The following is a 21,035-nucleotide window of genomic DNA, read 5'->3' as shown; positions in this document are numbered from 1 at the left end:
TTAGGATCCTGAACAGTTTGGGCATAGGTAGTAGGTTCCACAATAGAAGATATGGAATTGCAAAAATGTCTATGGGTGGTAGAAATTTTAGAATAAGAAAGAAAGTTTTGAAGTGGATGAAAGGTACCTTTCTTAGGAAGAGATTTAATGAAGGGTGAAGCACTCACCTGGTTGCAATGATAACACTGCAGATATGATGGTTTGTGAGACACTCTGGTAGACCTCCCAAGACCTTGTTCTAGAAGTTGGGGCTGGACAACCAAAGGAGGCTTAGCTAAAGGAACAAGCTGAGAAATAGATGGTTGCAGAAGAGGAAGCATTAGGCAAAGCAACAAGTTGGGAGGTATCTGGCAGAGTGGTTTGAGGAAGTGAGTCATTGGATGAAATAGGAGCAGGTTGTGAGATAGGATCATCAAGATAAGCACCCTGAAGTGAATCAAATGGTGATGAGTTAGGAGCAGCATCATCGTCAATATCAGAATTTGAATCAACATCAGATGCAAAATGCTAATCATTAATAAAAGAAGCATGAAACACAGGTGAGATAGTTGAATCTAAAGGGAATGTAGTAAGAGTAGAATCTAACACAGGAGGAAGGGAAGTAGCAGATGGAGTGGAATACATAGAGTCTAAGGAAATAAAAGGAAAAATAGACTCATGGAAGATTACATCCCTAGAAATGAAAACTTTTCTAGAAGTGAGATTAAGGAGCTTAAAAGCCATTGTGGCAGGAGGGTAACCCAATAGAACACAAGCTTGTGACCTAGGTTGAAACTTGTCTCTATGAACAGAAATAGTGGAAGAGTAGCATAAGCAACCAAACACTCTCAAATGGTCATAGGAAGGTTTAATATGAAAAAGGAGCTCAAAAGGAGATTTGTTTTGGAGAATGGGAGAGGGTAATCTGTTAATAATATGAGCTACAGTGAGAATGCAATCTCCCAAATAGCATAAAGGGACATTTGACTAAATTCTAAGTGCTCTAGCAACTGACAAAAGATGCTGATGCTTTCTCTTCACAACAGAATTCTATTGAGGAGTATAAACACATGTCTTTTGGTGAATTATGCCATAAGCAGAGTAAAAATCAGTAAGAAGAAACTCTTGTCCATTATCAGATTTAATAGATTTAACGTTGGTACCAAATTGGGTTTGAATCAATTTATAGAAAGAAATGAGGTACCCTCTAACCTCAGATTTAGCCTTTAAAAGATAAATCCAAGTACATCTAGTAGCATCATCAACAATGGACAAGAAGTATTTAAAACCTTTATGAGTAGAAATAGAGTAAAGTCCTCATATATCAACATGAACAAGATAAAATGCAGAAGAAGAAAAGTTATTATTAAAAGGAAATGGTAACCTTTTCTGTTTTGCCTTAGGACAAATGTTACAAACATCATCACAAGAGTTAAAGGAAACAAATAAGCTATCTTGCAAAGATAGCAGCTTATTCAAGGAAGGGTGACCTAACCTAAAATGCCATACTCTAGGCATATTAGTTAAAAATTAATAGAAGAAAAGGAAAGACTAGACTTGTGTTTGAGAGGGTTAGACTTGTGTTTGAGAGGAGAGGAACCGATGCAATCTAATCTTTGCAACAAGTAGAGGCCATTATGCACTTCACCTATTCCAATCGTCTTCCAAGATGAAGGTCCTGGATGAAGCAAAATTGAGAGAGAAAAACAAGACAATATGGCAGTTGTTGAGTCAGTTTGCTAATAGACAACAAATTAAAAGAAAAGGAAGGAACACATAGAACATGATCAAGAATTAAGGTTGTAGAAAGCTTGATTGTGCCAATGTGAGTTACTTAATCACTTTCACCATCAGGCAATTCAACAACACACTGGGTTAGGTTAAAAGGTTAACAGAACAAATTATGTGATCAGTGGCACCTGTATCTAAGACCCAAGTATTGCAACTAAAAGCATTTCTATTCACTACCTTGGTAGCAAAAACAGAATGCTTTAAGTTGAAAAAGGTACCTGCAAGTGGAGTAGTGGGCTGTGACACTGTTGGCCATTGCAGTGGGAACAACTTCAAGTGTTGCCATATTACCTTGGCTACTGCTTGAACCCCCAATCATAGCCAAAATCCTTTGACATTGTTTTGCAGTAAATGGGAAAGCTTGAGAAGGAAAAGATTGCCGCACAGGAACAAAATTTGACTCCTCAACACCAAAGTTTGCACCAAAATTAGGTCTTGCAACTTGATTAGCCTTTGCATTCTTGCCCTTGAGTTTGTAACCAGGGGGGTAACCATGGAGTTTGTAGCATTTCTCTATGGTGTGACCTGTGACCCCACAATGACTACACACTGGCCTCTCCTTCCCTTTGTACTTGTTACCTTTAGCACCTGAATTATTTCTGTAAGTGTTCCCAAAACCAATAGTTCCAACAAATGACTTGGTTGCCAAAGTAGTGGATTCAATGTAGGCACCAGTGGAATGACTAATGGACCTTTGGCTCTCATCCTGAATCAGTAAAGAATACATCCTATTGATTGAAGGAAGAGGATCCATCAGCAAGATTTGCCCTCGGACCTAACTGTATGTCTCATTGAGTCCCATAAGAAACTGCATCATTGAATCTTGCAACTGATATTGTTTCAACTTCTCATTGATTGAACAAGTGCAAGACCCACAAGTACAACATGGTAAAGCTCTGTAATTTTCAATTTCATCCCATAGAGAATTCAATTGAGTGAAATGATCTATGACAGAAAGATCTCCTTGAGTAATCGTTGCAAGCTCCTTCTGGAGCTGAAAAAGCTTTGGTCCATTCTTTTGAGAAAACCGATTCTTGAGATCAGTCTAGACCTCTAAAGCAATGTTCTTCTAAACAACACTCGCAAGAATCTTTGGAGAAATACAATTTAATGTCCAAGATACAACCATGTTGTTGCACTTGGTCCAAGCTTGAACAAGTAATGGATTTTTTTTCCATGGAAGGAGTAAGTGAAAGACTTCCATCAATGAACCCTAATTTTCTCTTAGCTCCCAATACTCTTTGCATTGATTTAGCCCAACTAGCATAGTTATCATTGACTAAAGGCTGAGCAACAAGAATTGCACCTAGATTCTCTCTGTAGTGTAAAAAGAAAGGATGTGATTCATCAATTGTGGTAACAGAAGCAGAATTTGCAGTGGTCGCCATTGAAGAACTTCAAGCTTGGAAGAACGATCTGATGTAATTCTAAAGGAAAAATCAAGATTAAAAGAGAAAATCTGAGGTGAATCTTCTTCAAAATGAGACTAAGATGATTTTGAAGCAAAATTCTAGAAAATCTCAGAAGAAAAGCTTGTGATAAAATTCAAGCGTGAAAGAAAATCTGGAATGAGACTAAGAAGAATCTAGAAAAGCTTAGAGTGCTTTGATATCATGTGAATTTTGATGAAGATTGTATTGTATTAACCAAAATGAAAACTGTACGCAGAGGTATTTATACCAGATTGAAGTACCTAACTAATCCCAAATTATACGGAGCTATTCCCTCCAAAGCTACCAATATAAAAACACACCTATCAGCTACCTACACGTGTCCATAAATATCACTATTATTACCAACACTAAACTACCAATAGCATAAAGAACTAAAAACAGAACTACTACAAGTCGTTTATACAGAAACAACAATTGAGTCTTTATGCTTATCCTACTCTGGTTGCAGCTTGGAGCTTGAAGCTTGAAGCTGATCCTTGTGATAGTAACCATCATATCTCAAGAGGAATTAATGATGAAAGTTAACACAATAATAACATTATTATACATGAAAATCAAGTTAAAAAAAAAAAAAAAAAATCAAGATAGAGTATATTTTGTTTCAAAATTACACGTAATATTACTCATTAGGTTTTAGATGTTACATGTGACAAACATAATGTAATTGTGAGATTAAAGTTTGGCCAAAAGCTTGTCAAGAGCTGCAAGTGAACTCAAACACACTTAAGCGAAAGCAAGACTTACTGGAGTGGAACATTAAAAGTAGACAAAAAGTTTGCTAAGTCTTTCATTCAAAACTCACTCAAGTGAAATTTTTAAATTTGCATTAGCTATTAACCTAGCTTTGTTAGGATAATTAATCATTGTTGTAGTTGTAGCTCATCATATGTATTCAATGCCCCCTTATCAATATCTAGCAACTGACTATGGTATCCAACTTTTATTGTTCACACATGACTTGTGAACATGTGGACTTCTCATATAGTTGGTGCTACTGACTATTTGATACGACCTATTAGGTTATGCACTATTTGATATTCCTTATACAACTAACAGATATCCAGTCTTCTTCTTTACTGGCAGGGTAAAGGATTCTGTTTGTTGGATGGTTAGGGATCCATCTATTCATATGAGCTCAGATGGAAAGCCATTTCCTACTCTCCAACAACATCCAGATTTCAGAATGGGTAACACTACCATGATGCTTCTCCAAATGTAGAAACAATTTGGTGACTCAATAGCATCGAGAAAGTGGGACCATGGAAAATATCTAGCTTTAAAGCACTAGTAGAGAAATGAGTCTTTTTCTTGTAACATGCTCTACCCTTGCTTGGCTAGCATAGCTAGTTTGAAGTATCTCAGGTCTCAAAATCTCATTCCATTATTATATAAGGTGAGATATTTTGTATATTATGTAATGTGTGGTTGTAATTTGTTTCTAACACCCTTACAAACGGTTCATTATCTATACATTTTGAATGGCATAAAGAGCAAATATAAGTAAATTTATCATTTATATTAGAAAAAAAAAGACTTTAATAACATAAGAAAATGTAATTTTCTCAAGAATCTACCAACATTATGCTAAGAATGTGGCATAATTTTCAATAAAGCATCTCATCTTTCTACACAAACCTCTCCTCCAATGCATTATCAAAGTGGACCGAATGGACCAAAGTAGATAAAATGGACCTAAGTGGACCGACTGGACTAAAGTGGATTGAATTGGACTAAATTAGACCGAGTGGACCGAAATAGACTGACGTGGACCGAATTGGACTAAATGAACTAAAATGGACTAAAGTGGATCTAATTGGACCAAAGTGATTTGAAGTGAACCAAATGGACTGAAGTGGACCGAATAGACTGAACTAGACCAAAATGGACCGAATGGATTGAAATGCTATGATGATGTGATTTAACATGAGTGTAGCGACAATAAATATTACATTTTGGCTTTCACCTTTTAAATATTATATAGATCGGAATTATACAACTAATTGGAATTGAGCTTGTAGGTGAAAATTTTTAAAATTTTAAGGCCCATTTGATAGAGGAGTTTGAGTAATGTTGTTTGTATTTTTTTGAAATACGTGTGGATAAAAAAGTGTGTAGAAATGTATGTAATGTTGTTTAAAAAATAAAAATGAGTTTTTTAACAACTCTATCAAACGGGGCTTAGTTTCTCTTTTAGTAACAAACTTATTTTTACAGCAACCACAAATTCCTTATTTATTTAAGTGACTATTAGTGCAATGACCCCAATAAGCAAAGAAAAAATCTATTTTGATATAGAAGATTGTAAAAAAGTTACCCAATAGTGTCCTGCCTAGGAGAGATTGGGACGACCTCAGCGCGGCTTGTGAGACCAATGGTTGGTTTAATGCCCACAACTGAGTTGGAACCGGATGGGCAAATAATAGAGCCATCTGTCTTAGATCCCAATGACACTGCCACCAAATTTGCAGTCACTGATATAGCTGATCCACTACTTGACCCACATGGATCTGCCGATAGAACATAGGGATTCTGCACATCATCACAAAACATTGATGTTGACACCTTGTTCATGTCTTTCTTTTTAGAACATACTATCATGCACATCCAATGGTTAATTATTTCATCCAATTCTGATTACATACCAAGAAAAATTGGCCAGATCCAGATTATATGATATATGTGGATGAATATTTAAGAGTTAAATGTGTTTCAACATTCTTATTCATACATTCTCTCTGCTATAACAATTGCAAAGGTTTTTAACTCTCTCAACATACATTTATACATATAACCCCTAAAACTATAACAAACAAGAGGAAAAAAAAAAAAAAAAAAGGCTGCAATTGAAACTCGACATGATACTGTCTACATGTATTGACTTGGACAAGAATTTTATCAGTTATTTCAATTAAAAAAAGAACGTCAAAACAGCACCATTTGCTAATATTGGACTAAATTGACGAAAATTAAACCTTAGAAAATAATTTATTAATTGAAGTAATAGTCAATAGACTGAATGAACAAGGAGAACTCTATGGAGACACCTAAATTGATGCCTAATATCACGACATTTTTAAGTGTTAATTGTAGATTGGAACACAATAATTTTACTTTTCTTCGAGTACCAATAGTGATTTCATGTATAATTGATGTAATCCATCACAAGTTGACACACTATTATGGTGTGAAATTAGGTGTGGACACAGGGACTAAACAATCCATACAATCTGACTATTACACATTGAATCAATGCAAGTCACGTACTTTATTCCTTGGCCACCTCTGCCGCTCCAACCATTGGTTACAGATTCCGACCTGAATTGTGACCACTCGCTTCAGCTAGCCTTTCCTATGATGATAGCCCCAGCTTTCCTCAGCTTGGTCACCACTCCAGCATCATTAGGCACCACTGAGCCTAGCAGTGCAAAAGAGCCAGCCGTAGTGTTCAACTTATCCTTGGTTGCAATATTATCCTCGAGCAGAATGGGAATACCATGTAACCCAGAGAGTGACCCAGGTGCTTTTAAATTGCGCTCCGAGTCAGCCTTATCAGCTAGGTGTAGTGCTTCTGGGTTCACCTCTATGACCCCCTTAATGATTGGGTTGAGTCTGTGTATTTGTTTTAGGTAGAACTCAATGAGTTGCCTTGAGGCGAGTTGATTTTGCTTGAAAGCGAGTTGGATATCATGTACACTTGCTTCTTCGATTGAGAACCCATGGCCTGTGACAGTACAGTGCGACCCAAATGATAATATAGGTAGAAGAATAAGAAGCAGTGATGAGAAGAGACAAAACTGTGGCTTTGAATTGGTAGCCATTGAAATAGTTAACTGATCGTAGGTGAATGCTTTGGAGCTCAAAATTCTTATGTAGCTTTTTTCATAATGACTGAAATAACTTGTTATGAATCTGATTAAAGTAACAGCATATTCATCTTATTTCACCCTAACGTGAGAAGATGTTTTATGAGATTATCTCATGAAACATTTCTTTCACAGCATACAAGACCCACACATGTTAGAGAAATATCTTATAAGATTGACTTATAAGATAATTTTTCACTAATACTACCTTTATCATACAGTAATTACAACATATTGTGTTAGCAATTGTAAACAAAGTTGCAAAAAGTGTTTTTTCCCTAAACTTATTGCTATAATATACCATGTTTTCTCGCTTGAAACATCTTACTTTCAGTTTAATTATTTTTTTTAGTATATGTACAAATTTTTAAACTTTAATTACTATTTCCGGTATAATTGTACATTTGTATAAGTTATTTTTTAAACCTAATAATAAACTGATAAAAATAAACTTTTCAAATGAGCATGCGTATGGTATGTGATTAAATGGGTGCCATAGTAAGCAAGTTTTGGGGGCTAGCAAAAGCTGATGGAAACGACGAAGGCCTTGCTCTAAAATATTGTGAAAAACTTTGTCAGCTTTGTTGGTCAAATTTTGCTGGCTGTTGGTATCAAGGCCACATAATTAAAAGGAGAATTAGCATCTTGGATATAGAAGGGATGTGACGCAGGACAACCACATTAGGCTCCATCCATAAGGCCATAGGATGAGCCGTCTTCTTTTTGTTCTTCCTTCCATACATGCTTATAATTAGAGGCTTGTACCTCGTATCCACAGCAGGGTGAAGAAGAGTAAAGATGCTAAGGATTATGCTATTTGGTGGGGCATGTGACAGATATATATGTGTGGAATGACCCTTGGATAACTTTGATTTGGGTTTTAAACCAAGGCCTAATAAGGTAGCTTAGCAACCAGTGATGGTAGCAAATTTAATTGATCTAGCTAGAGGGTTCTGGGATGTGTCCAAATTATATGGTTTGATAATGACTATTGATCTTGTATTGCAGTGGTTGCAGAAGAATTTTCATTGCTAGATGAAAAGACAATGTTTGACGCGGTTGAAATTCAGGGCATGCAAGTAAATTGGGAAATTATGCAACTTAGTGAAGAGATCCATTCTTTAATTCAAGTACAGTATTTATGAGAATTATTGATCAATACGTTTAGGATCATAACTTCTTTCACAATATAGTTGACATGATTTGTTGTAATTTTTGTATTACAAAGGTTGTGTCAAAGGTGGATTAGTATAAGATGAAAGTAATGTTTCTCCAATCATAAAAACAACATCAACAGTTGTAAAAACTAAAAATAAAAATGTTAAAAAAATTGTGCCCCTAATACTACTCTTACGGATATGTTGGATATTGACAACTGAGGCATCTGACTTGCGAGACTCGAGAAGTTATATAATTAGACAAAAAAAAAAAAAAATGCTTCATAGATAAAACTTTCCAACTTTTTACAACATAATTTTCATAAGAATGGTTTTAATATATTACATTGCATGGATCCCCACTCCTGGGATTGTCTGTTTGGTAGGAGATGGTATATCAAGCTTCATAAAATAGGAGTTATAGGTTAGTGTATCCCATAGGTTAGCTCCATCGAGTCGGTGTGTCTTCAAGACGTACAAACTGCAATAAAATCAGGAGGAACCTTAGTGTGCATATAATATGCCACCTAGAACATCAGTAGAGCCAAGAACACCATGTTCAGATATTATACCAAGTGATTTAGATGCAAGTTGTATGTGATTTTGAAGCCGATAATCAATCAATCAGTGTAAAGGACTCAATTTGGTACCAGAGCTAGGTTGTTCTCTGTCACTATGACAAGGCATGATAACATAACAGAAGAAAAAAAATCAAGAAAACCAATGAGAAGACTAAAGGGAATCTTTATAGATAAAAATTCCTCTCAAACCTAACTATAAATTAAGAAATTATTAAGAAAAGATAAAAACAACAAAAGATATGGTTGTAACATGTTGAAATATCTCACCCAGGTTTACCACATTGCAACCTGCCTTAACGCTAGTCCAATCAATCCTATGGAATGACTCCAAACCACTAATACTTGAGTCAACACGCCAACATATATATATATATATATATATATATATTCATTTTTCGTTAGTTTATATTTCACATCAAATTTAAGGTTTTTTTTTTTAATATACTAATACTAACCCGTGAAATCCAGCGTACAAACACCCTTAAAAGCTACCGACAGTAGGTCACGGGATCAATTTCCAAATTAAAAGTCATACTCGTCTATATCGGCTGCTAGATTTTTGGTGACTTCCATGTTGACTTTGGTCTTCCATGCAATTTCCACATAAATATCTAGATTTTTTTTTGGCTTATCATAAGAAGTCAGGGCTTGGCCTTGCTGTTTCACAGTGAGGCTCATCATCATCATGAGAGAGAGAGAGAGAGAGAGAGAGAGAGAGATATGGGTATGACGGTGGGAATGGTGTTTTTATTGTGGTCAATGAATGTATTTATAAAAGCAGTGGGTTTGGGAAACAGTTCATGTAGTGGAGCAGCAGCAGTGTGTGGGAACGTTACAATTCCATACCCTTTTGGAATTGAACCTGGTTGCTACATTGACGATTCGTTTGCGATAGATTGCAACAACACTCTTGGCTCTCCCAAGCCTTTCTTGAGAAGATTAGATCTGGAGGTGCTGGACATTTCATTAGAAGGCACACTTCGCGTCAACTATCCTATGTCATCGTGGTGTCCTATGAGTGGGACTGAGATCGCACCAAATGTGAGCTTAGCATCAAGTCCCTTTGTCTTCTCAAAATTGAGAAACATATTCGTTTCCATTGGTTGTGACAACTTGGCTTATGCTCTATCCAGTGATGTCTCAAATAGCTCATTAAGAAGTATATATGGTGGGTGCATGTCCGTTTGTGAGAAAGGTGCCATACAGTCAAACGGCAGTAGTTGCAATGGTATCGGCTGTTGCAAAACCACAATCGCTTCAGATCTCGATGTGTTTACCACAAGAATACAGTCAACGATCCCATTTAAAAGAACCGAAGATTGCAATTATGCCTCCTTAGTAGATCAGAAGTGGTTCGAGGAAAATTTAACTAACCACTTTGAAGTCCGAAAAATGTCTCTAGTTCCTGTGGTATTGAATTGGGAAATAAATGCAAACTTATCTTCTCTTGTAATGGAAACTAATTCATCTCATTCAACCTGTCGGTTTGCAAATGGTTCTTCGTTATTGGGTAATATGAGTACGACTTTTACATGTACTTGCAACTCCGGCTTTGAAGGAAATCCCTATCTTGTTGATGGATGTCAAGGTACACTTCTCGCATTCTATTAAATCTATTTATTAATAAATTAAATGTGTGTTTCATTTTCATAGACAAATAAAAATGATTAAATTAATTAATTTTGATGTTGTCACAAAATTTCATGAAAAATTATTAGGTATTTCCGGAGTACCATAAATGCATACTTCCCCATCTCACATAAATGATGGGTCCCACCATAAATTTAATTAGTGGAACTCACCATTCATGTAAGAGAAGAGAGTACACATTTATGATACTTCGGGAGTATACAATAATTTCCCAAATTTCATTTATATTTTAGGTGAACCATAAAATTTCATTTTGGGTATCACAAGGTCTGTAGATATATTTTTGTGTCACAACTAGAACATGCATGACTATAAATGCTGAAGGAGTCAAGCTCCTAACTCTCTATTGGCTTGCTTTCCCTTGTTCTGTCTTAGCCTACTTCTAGCTTTGCTTATCCTTGTGAGAGCATTTGTGCCTCATACCGATAAGTCACTTCACTCCCTTTCTAGTCTATTCACAAGTGTTTAGCATTGGTTTCTACCTTTAACTCATTTATTCATCGTAGGCTATCAGGGGGTATCCCCTCGAATACTCTGTTGTTTACTACCTACTTTCACTGTCTATAGGTAGAAAAAGCTTAATCGTGTAAGTGGCTATTGAGACTTCAAGTCACAAAAAATATGGATTTATGTGAAAGTGATGGTTTATTAATCAAAATTGCACATATTATTAAGTTGTAAAAATATTGTGTTCCAAAAAAAATTATTTTGGTACCATCATTTGTTGAAAATTATGTTTGATAATCTTAGGGTTGAAAAAGAGTTTATTTCTTCTACTTTGCTCCTGTTTGTTCTCTTCCTTTTTTTTAAGCTTGTCAAGCATCTTCAATAATAATAATAATAATAATAATAATTTTATTATTATTATTATAGAAAGTGGACTAATGGAATAAGTAAACAAACATGCCTCATATCCTCTTGAGTCATAGCCCTTTTTCCCCTCTCAATTTCCTCTTGAACTTTCAACTTAAGGAAACCCTCTCATGAATGAGAATAATGCAGATTTGGCTATTACAAGTAAGTTAAATTTTAAAGTTGGCTAAATTGCCAACTACATTCTAGAGGGAACGAATTTCTTGGGTGCCATAAGGAAGAAATTGAAGTTGGCAGACACACACACATATACACACGCCACGCACATGTACATGCACAATAGAGAGAGAATTAGTATAAGAACAATGCATGGGAATGCATGTGTTAGTAGAAGCTTACTATTTTTTTTTTTTTTTTTTGAGTTATAAATTGACCCTTGTTAATTAATTCAATTACCCAAGTTGATTAATTATTCATATTACATGCAATAATGTAAAGGCACAAACAAACCACCAAATAATCTAGAGTGCAGCAAAAAGTAAATTTGATACAGTGACTTGTTGACTAATGGGAAAGACCTCTTATAAGGCAAAAATTCCACCGGATAAATTTTAGGTCAACACTCCCAAGAATCACTAATCAAAATCAAGAGATTACAAGTATAAGAATCTTACACCAAACCTAGCCTATCTTAAAGTATCTACCTACAGTAGAATCCTCACACCAATCCTCAATTAGTCTTGATTTCGTAGAGGTTTCTTCCCTTTGCACGGATCCCAGTATGTGATTAACTTCTAGCAAATTGAAGCATGTTGTTGGATATAAAGTTCTTCAATACACTTGAAGAGAAGGAAGCACTTAGTCACAAAACCCTAAGGCACATAAGAATGTAGCTTCACAATAAATGTAAAAACTTTCTATGTGAGTATCTATGTGTGATAATGGCTAAAAAAATAATCCTTTTATATATCATCTAGAAGCTTAGTGAACAAAACCCTAGAAGTCCAAGTCATTATAGGCTAAAAACATATCTAAAATTTCTAGATCTGCGAAGCTCCATAGATTGAGTAGTATGAAGCTTGTATCGAGGTTCATTAAGTCTTGATGGAAGCTTGTATTGAGCTTATGTCAAGCTTGTGTTGAGGTTCACTATTTTCAACTTTTCACACTTGTTTCTTTGTGTAGTCTTCATGTAGTCTTCAATAATATCAATTATTTTGTTTATAAGATATACTCCATGATATTCTAAAATCCAGTTAGAACAACCCAAATACAAATAAAGTGTATTTTGTCAAAGAATATACCAACTACAGAAAAATATGACCCTAACACTATGACCCTTGCCATAGTAGAATTAATTTCCTCACACATTCCTTAAAACAATTTAAAATGGTTCATAATATAGGTGGGTATGGTTTGTCCTATTGTCTTTATCAAGATTTCTCATCCCACTTTCAAAAACAACATAAAAATGGTAGAACTTGTCACATCATATTTTGTTTTTAAAAACTAGTAGAATAAATGATTGTATATATTAATACAATCATGTCTATTAATAATTAATAAATTTCATATTTATAAAAGTAATAACATAAAAAAGGAAAAGAAAAAAAAACATATTTGTTGAATATTTTCAAGACATTAAACTGTTTTGTGATTACTGACTAGTAGTATTATACAGCGAAAATGACTTTTTGGATGAATGTCAATGTTGCATTGTTGTGTTTTATCGTTGATAATTTTGAACATCTATTCCAATGTTGTGTTTGTTATTACATGCCACTATATCAGATATTGATGAATGTGCAAATCTTGAAGTATGTAGTTTTTACAATCTTCGATATCCTTGTGTAAATGTTCTTGGGGGATACTATTGTGATCCAGTTTCAGATCACAAGTCTCGCAACAAAATTATCATAATAGGTATGTCCTTTATTTTACCCTCTCTGAGATCTACAATAATTGAAAAAAGATTTACCTAAAATAGGAAGATGAGTTCAAAACTCCAAATGGTAAAGGCATAGGGATAATGTTGAATGAAGAATAACCTAATTGTTGCTTACTATTTCCGTTTTGTCTCTTAATCTTTTTATGTTTTTAATACTCCTTTAGGGGTGACTCCCTTAAATCAAGTCAATTTTTAAACATTTTCTATTTATTCCGTCCACGAGCGAGCTGGTTACTAACAAATGGTATTATGAAGATGACCAATAGGATGTTTTTATTTACTCCCAAAAAGAAAATAAAAATGAAGATGACCCACAAGCAAACTTGAAAGAATTTATGCGAATATTCAACAAATTTTCCAAGAATTTTAGAGTATTATTCTCTTTGATTACTACTTGTCAATGTGAGTTAACATACTTTTGTCACAGAATAGTTTGTCTAGCCTTTTGGCATTCAAAGAAGTTGTCTCTATTTTATATAAAACTATTTTAAGCTTTCGATTGGTCTTGGCTCTTGAGGTATATTGGACCCTTCAAAACTTAATGCTTGTTCTTTTCTATTATCTTTCTTTTTCTTCTTTTTCATTTTTTGCTAAACTTCTTTTTTGTTATCTTTTATCCTCCATCTACAGCCCACTTTTAGTGTATCATTCTCTTTGATTACTACTTGTCAATGTAAGTTAACGTACTTTTGTCACGGGATTGTTTGTCTAGCCTTTTGGCATTCAAAAAAGATGTTCCTATTTTATTCAAAACTATTATAAGCATTTCTAGGAGTGATCTTTCTCATTTCATTGTGTTAACCAGGTATTAGCACAGGATTTGGGCTATTATTTCTGTTTATTGGTGGATGGTGGTCATACAAACTGGTAAAAAAAAGGAAGAATATTAAGCGCAAGGAGAAGTTCTTCAAACGAAATGGTGGTTTATTATTACAGCAACAATTGTCTTCAAGTGAAATGGCTGTTGAGAAAACCACCAAATTGTTTAATTCAAAGGAATTGGAAAAAGCCACTGTAATGTGAATAGAATTCTTGGCCAAGGAGGACAGGGCACTGTTTATAAAGGTATGTTAACAGATCGGAGAATTGTTGCAGTAAAAAACTCCAAGGTAATTGATGAAGGAAAACTCAAAGAATTCATTAATGAAGTCGTCATTCTTTCACAAATTAACCATAGGAATGTGGTTAAACTACTTGGTTGTTGTTTGGAGATAGAAGTTCCTCTGCTAGTTTATGAATTCATTCCTAATGGAACTCTATCTCAATATCTCTATGACCAAAATGAGGAGTTTCCAGCAACATGGGATATGCGCTTACAAATTGCTACAGAAGTTGCAGGAGCTCTTTTCTACTTACACTCAGCAGCTTCTACACCCATTTACCACCGAGACATTAAGACTACAAACATTCTCTTAGATGATAAGTACAAAGCGAAAGTAGCAGATTTTGGGCCGTCAAGATCCATTGTTGTTGATCAAACTCATCTAACCACAGTAGTACAGGGCACTTTTGGATATTTGGACCCTGAGTATTTCCAATCAAGTCAGTTTACAGAAAAGAGTGATGTTTATAGTTTTGGTGTTGTCCTTGTTGAGCTCTTAACCGGAGAAAAGGCAATTTCTTCTACAAGGACAAAAGAATGCAGAAGTTTAGCCACATATCTCATTCATTCAATGGAGGAGAACAATTTGTTTGATATTATTGATGCTAGAGTTATGAAGGATGCTAAGCAAGAAGAAATCATAGCAGTTGCAAACCTTGCAAAAATGTGCTTGAACTTGAATAGGAAGGAACGACCTATAATGAAAGAAGTTGCAAAGCAGTTGGAGGCAATCCAAACATTGCAAAAAACTCCTAATGTTCAACAAACCTACGAAGAGGTTAAATATGTCAGAACTGAGATGTACGAGCAATGGGATGATGTTTCAACATCAACAATGTTAGGTGCGAATAGTGGTTTAGCTTCATCATCAGGCTCTCGCCCACTGTTATCTTTTTAATTAGGCTGAAGTAAAAGCTTTTGTTGCAATATTTATTTAGTTTCATCTTGTGATGCTATATCTTTAGCTTTTTTTTTTTTTTTTTTTTTTGGTATTATAAAACTCATTTCATGGAATTAGTTCTTTAAGGTGAATTAACCTTATGCTCTTGTGGTTCTAAAATATAGCAAAAGTCTGCAGTTTGGTATTATAAGAATCCATTAGTATTATACGAATCAAATGATTTGCCTTTCAAATTATTGGTGTCAATAGTATGCTATGTGCCAAAGAGCGTTACAATAGTCATATAAATATGGTCGATCTCATATACCATACATGTCCAAGGCCTCTTCTTGTAGTTTAAGCACCCATTGCACGATTGCATTTTCTTGAAATTGGAAGTTTCCATTGTTGCACTTTCCATTGACTGAATAGTCTTAAATTGTCATTTCATTTTTTGTATTCCTCTTATGAAATAAAATGCCGAGACAAAAAGAATCATTCAAGCACACTAGGAATTGAAAATTTCTTGCATTAGTTGTGGGATTTCCCTCTTTTTTTTTTTTTTTTTTTTTTTTTTCACAAGTAGGTGGCAATGGAACACATACAAATATTAATCTCCTCTCCCCTAAGATCATGCATTTGGTTTCCTTTATGTGATGAAAATTATACCCTTCCAAGAAATGTGATAGGTTAATTAGTTATTTGTGTGACACATATGGAAATTTAAGATTACCAAAGAAATCGCATTGCACAATTCATGATAACTAGTCACAAAACCTTGCTATGCGTGCATGAAAAATTATCAAATAACTTAAAAAAAAAAAAAAAGAATTAAATATGGAAACATTTAATTGTAGTTGGATATATGACATGTGAAATTCATTTGATTTTTAAACGTTACATGTGTTACAACTAAATAATAAGATTTGTAGGTTGTAATTCTACATACACTAAGATTTGTAGATAATATGTTTAGCTTAAAATAAAAAACACTTTTTGTACTGTTTTGGTCAATTCATCCACAAGGTTGAATTCAATTGGGCAGTTTAAGAACCTAATAATTATATCTAAGTTCTACCCTATTGAAGTGCATTGCCCAATGAAGTACATAGTAAAAATTAATTGTCTTTCAAAAAGATAGCACCATTTTTACAACATTGGTCAGTTAAATCGTGTAATTGAGTTCAATTGAGGAATCCAAGGTAAAATTCCCAAAAATCTATATCTAAGTTTTTCCTTATTAAGTAATGCTATATTAGCAAGGGACAAGGTTTTCCTCCAACTAGTTGCCATCTCTATATCTAGCTTACTTATTAGTTTTATCAGGTGCGCCTTACATATGGCTTTAGGGCAACCCTCTCAACAATTAAGAGATCTATCTAGGGAACATGAAGACTAGTTGAAGTAACAAGCCTCCCAATATAATCTCCTTTAACTTATTATGTGGCAATTTATTAGACTATCCACGCATATTATTTAAATAAGTCTTATGACTAAAAATATACATGAATAATTTTTTAGGGTAATTACACTCTCCTTCCTTGAGATTTGAGGGAATGACACTCAACCCCAAATCTGAATGGAAAAAACACTCTCCTCCCTTGAGGTTTGAAAAAATTAACACTCATCTCCTTTTGTTTATATTACTAATGAAATATTCTAAATTTCTATAAGAATCTTTTACAAATTTAAACATGGTTATTTAAAAAAAAAAATGATAAATTTAGAATAAAAGTGCAAAATTTATTAAGTGCCAAAACACTTGCAACAGAAAATCTTTCCATAATCTATTAAAAAAAGAAAAAAAAATAATGATAAGAAAAATTCATACTTAATATTTTAAGATACACTTAAATTAAAATTTTAATACAATGAATTTTAATTTTGAAAGGGAGGATAATTCTTGAAACTTGCCCTTAAATAAAGGACAAGTTAATACATAACATTTTTAATATTAATTTAACAAAGTTTGGTCAATTGAATGTCAAGGGATAAAGTGTTTTTTCCCTTCAAGTTTGGGTGAAGTGTAATTTCTCCAAACTTAAAGGGAGATGAGTCTTATTATCCTAACTTCTTTAAAGATCATATGCTAATGAGTGCTCTTAGGGCATTAGTTAATAATTCATTTTAGAAAAATTTTGACACAACTTTTATGAGAAATGAATAAAAATATCAAAATATTAATTACTTTTTTCTCTTTCCGCATAAATTTTTTTTTTTTTTTAATGGATTGTTAACCAATGCCTTAAGAGCATTCGCTACCATTTCCCTTCCTTTAATAGCTGTGCAGTGGGTTAGAGGTAAACTTTTTCCATTAAGAAAGTGTTATTAATACTTAATACACTCGTAGGTTTACCATTGACAACACTAAATCGCCTATTATTAATAACTAGCTACCTTGATACAATTGTGGAATACACTTTACTCTAAACATATTGTATATATTTATATGATTATACTAACCAAATTTGAGAACCTCTTGCTGAACGTTGTAGCATCAGACCGGATCGGACCGAACTGATTTTGTATACATATAATTCTTTTATATTTAAGAAAACCTTAACAAAAAAATTATCTATCTATCTATATATTTGATAATTTAAAAATAAAGCCCAAATTGAATGGAAAAATAGCACAGCAATTAAAATTGGAAGCCCAACAATGTAGGCCGAAGATTAAAAGTTGGATTGGACTGAACAGGACAGATTAAACCTGGACAAATTGAGACTAATGACTTGTCTAGTTAAATTTAGTCTAGGGTTTTAATGAAAGGAATTGCTACGTTGACAACATTTTCACAATAAATCTAGGTGATAAGTTGTTACTAGTTTTAATTTGAACCCACAATCATATTTGTTTTCTATCCTTTACACCATATTTCAATTTGGTCTCTAACCTTTCAGTGTCATGTCAATTTAGTCCAAACTGTTATATTTTATAGATGAAAATTGCTAATATGACAAACGGCCAAAAGAAAAATTTTAGTTTATTATCACATCAATAGAAACTAATTTTTTATTTTGACCATCAAATATGTCATCAATTTTCATCTAAAAGATAACGGTAAGAACTAAATTAATATGGTACTGAAAGGTTAAGGATCAAATCGACACAATTAAAAAATTAAGAATTAAATTGAAATATGATGTATAGGATATAGACTAAATACATAGTTTACCCAATTACTTTTTTATCTACCAGCCAATGACAAAGGGGGAAGACCCACATATGGGCCAGGCTCTCCTGACATTCCATAATTTTTTTTTTTTCATATATGATATAGCTTAAAATTAGTTTAGACCCAAGACAAAATAGAGTTAGGCCCCTTGCTTCAAATTAGTCTGCTTTCATTATAGAAATGTCTGTCCAAGCTTTGATTTTACTTGTTCATCTCTCCTATTGTACATCACCTCCTTATTTTATAAATTAGTTGTGACGATTAGAACCCAATGATCTATATCTTGATTCTGAGTGTTTTGGATTCCCACGATTGGCGATCTTCCAGATTTGAGGATTCGGATTGATTGGTTTACAACAAAGAAAAAATCTTAAAGGCTTATCAAAAAGAATCATTAGGCCTAAGCGGCTAAGCCCCTTTAGTTAAAATCCAATTCCTTGCAAAATCTCTAATGATTTTAAATGTATCTCGTAATAACAATATTTGAAAAATCCAAAATATGGGCTAGAGACTTTCTCTTTGGCATGATGCAGCTTTTGGATCCATTCATCTACTTCTTTGGTGCTGTGCAACAATGGTATGGCAATGCCTATTGAGAAAAGCAATAGAACTAGAGCTAGCTTTGTCATTCTCTTTTTCTCTTTTACTCACAATAAAAGTTAGAGGGTAGGGCGGCTCTTTATAGTGGAAGATTATATATATATATATATATATATATATATATATATATATATATATATATATAATGTTTTTGGAGAATCAGAAACATTTTCTCCATTTTAACTTTTATGAACACATTGCACAAGAATCTGGACCTAAGAATATTGATTGAAACGTGTCAGATAGCAAAAGCATAATAATTGGTATTAAAAAAAATTAACGTTTAGCACACAATAGTTTTATATTACATATTGTAATTGGAATGATAATATTTTTACTTTGTTAGTAAATATCTTTAATATGAATCAAGATGTCAAAAGAGATGTGCTCCGCTATAATTATTGGTGTCAAAAATCAAATCCGACATGCTGATGATATCAGTTTATTCTTCAATCTTAGAATCAAATCAAATTACAATATATATATATATATATATATATATTCATTCTCCAAAAAAAAAAAAAAAAAAAAATTGGAATATATATTTCATTTTGTTTTCCCAAATATAAATACATTTTTTTTTTCTTCACATGCATCCTCAAGGTTTGACCAAAAAGTCACTATTTTTTATTTTCCAGCTATATAGCCGGACAAACTTTTGGCGGGTTTAAAAAATGCAAAAGAGTTAGACAAATGTGCAGAGTGCAATAATGCTTCGGTCTATCATCAATAATTTTTTGAGGCATATGCGTGGCTAATTGTACTGTCATGAAAAAACAGCTCAAACAAAAAACAAGTCTACCAAGTTTCCAACCATACCAGGTGACAATACTAAAATTACATGCTCGTCAATGCAATGGACAAATATTAAATCTACATGCTTTCAAAAAAAAAAGAAAAAAAAATTTCTACATGCTCGTCCATATAGATGACGAGCATCCAATTCATGGGGGAAAATTATTAAGTACTCATAGAGTATCATAAATGCGTAGTCTTTCCTCTCAAATGAATGGTAGGCCCACCATGAATTTAATTAATGAGATCTACTATTCATGTGAGAGGAGGGAGTACGCATTTAAGGTACTCCAAGAGTACACAATAATTTTCCATCCCCGGGACTGTCCATGAGAAGATGATTACACAACATTAATGGCACAGTTATAAATGGTTTCGTAACCAACGAGCTCCAATGGTCAGAAAGGCCAACCATGAACCAGTTAAGCCTCCATTTAAGTTTAGACAGATGTTACTCAAAATAGCCAAGAGAGACATTAAGAGGTTGCTATTAGTTACACACATAATGAGCCTCCTACTAGTTGTACTAGGGCTATAAATAAGCCACCAAATATCAGGAGAAAGGTACACAAATTCAAACAAACAGAATTACATTCAGATTCTCTGAGAGATATTGATCCTATTGACTTAATCATCGAAGAACCATTGGCTTAAGCCACTCCAGTGTCTCTTTCTTTCATCTTTACAAGGAACATTACCTCATCGATTAACGGCCGTTTTTGGCTTCATCACTGGGTTCAAATGAAGGAGGCTTCCTAATCTTAGTAGCTTGCTCGAAGCCATATGCAATTTCAATCAACTTTGGCTTTGAACCCTTTTACTATCATATCCTGCAAGGACACTAATTCCAGGGAAGCCCCCAATTGCAAGGGTAGAAGTAACACTAACACTAAGAATCGGGACCTGGGATTGTGGGAATTGGAATTGGAGAGTGATGCGCAGGTGGTAGTCAAAGCAGTCACAGGTGCAGAATCGAGGCCAAGCTCAATCCTGAAGGTGGTAGAAGGAATAAGAATGGGGCTGTGTTCTTTCAAGTTTTGGTCGGTTAGCCATGTTCGCAGACAGAGCAACAATGTTGCACATATTATGGCTAGGGAAGCTAGTAGTAGTCATGAATGTCATATTTGGGTGGAAGACACCCCCCGTAATAGCAAACCAAGTTCAGTTGGATGAGTTTCTCAAAAAAAAAAAAAAAAGTTCAGTTGGATGTATTTTGTGAGTATAGTTTGTCCTAAGTAATGAAA

The 21,035-nt window shown here is 33.9% G+C and overlaps 1 protein-coding gene and 2 pseudogenes across 1 annotated transcript; 1 reads left to right on the top strand and 2 right to left on the bottom strand.

The window, feature by feature from the left end:
* Nucleotides 1-1,576: 1,576 nt before the first annotated feature.
* LOC115967048 lies at nt 1,577-3,158 on the bottom strand. Its single transcript, XM_031086141.1, has 3 exons — nt 3,009-3,158; nt 1,989-2,476; nt 1,577-1,657 (listed from the first exon to the last, which is right to left on the bottom strand). Exons 1-3 carry the CDS (start codon nt 3,156-3,158, stop codon nt 1,624-1,626), a joined length of 672 nt encoding a protein of 223 aa, XP_030942001.1. The 3' UTR covers nt 1,577-1,623.
* A 2,376-nt stretch (nt 3,159-5,534) lies between these two features.
* LOC115967047 lies at nt 5,535-7,042 on the bottom strand (annotated as a pseudogene).
* Nucleotides 7,043-9,523: 2,481 nt separating this feature from the next.
* On the top strand, nt 9,524-15,315 carry LOC115969612 (annotated as a pseudogene).
* Nucleotides 15,316-21,035: the final 5,720 nt, after the last annotated feature.

This window comes from Quercus lobata, chromosome 11, assembly GCF_001633185.2.
Source record: "Quercus lobata isolate SW786 chromosome 11, ValleyOak3.0 Primary Assembly, whole genome shotgun sequence".
NCBI lineage: Eukaryota > Viridiplantae > Streptophyta > Magnoliopsida > Fagales > Fagaceae > Quercus > Quercus lobata.
The sequence above is the reverse complement of the archived record's forward strand: the minus strand, read 5'-3'. Positions and strand labels throughout refer to the sequence as shown.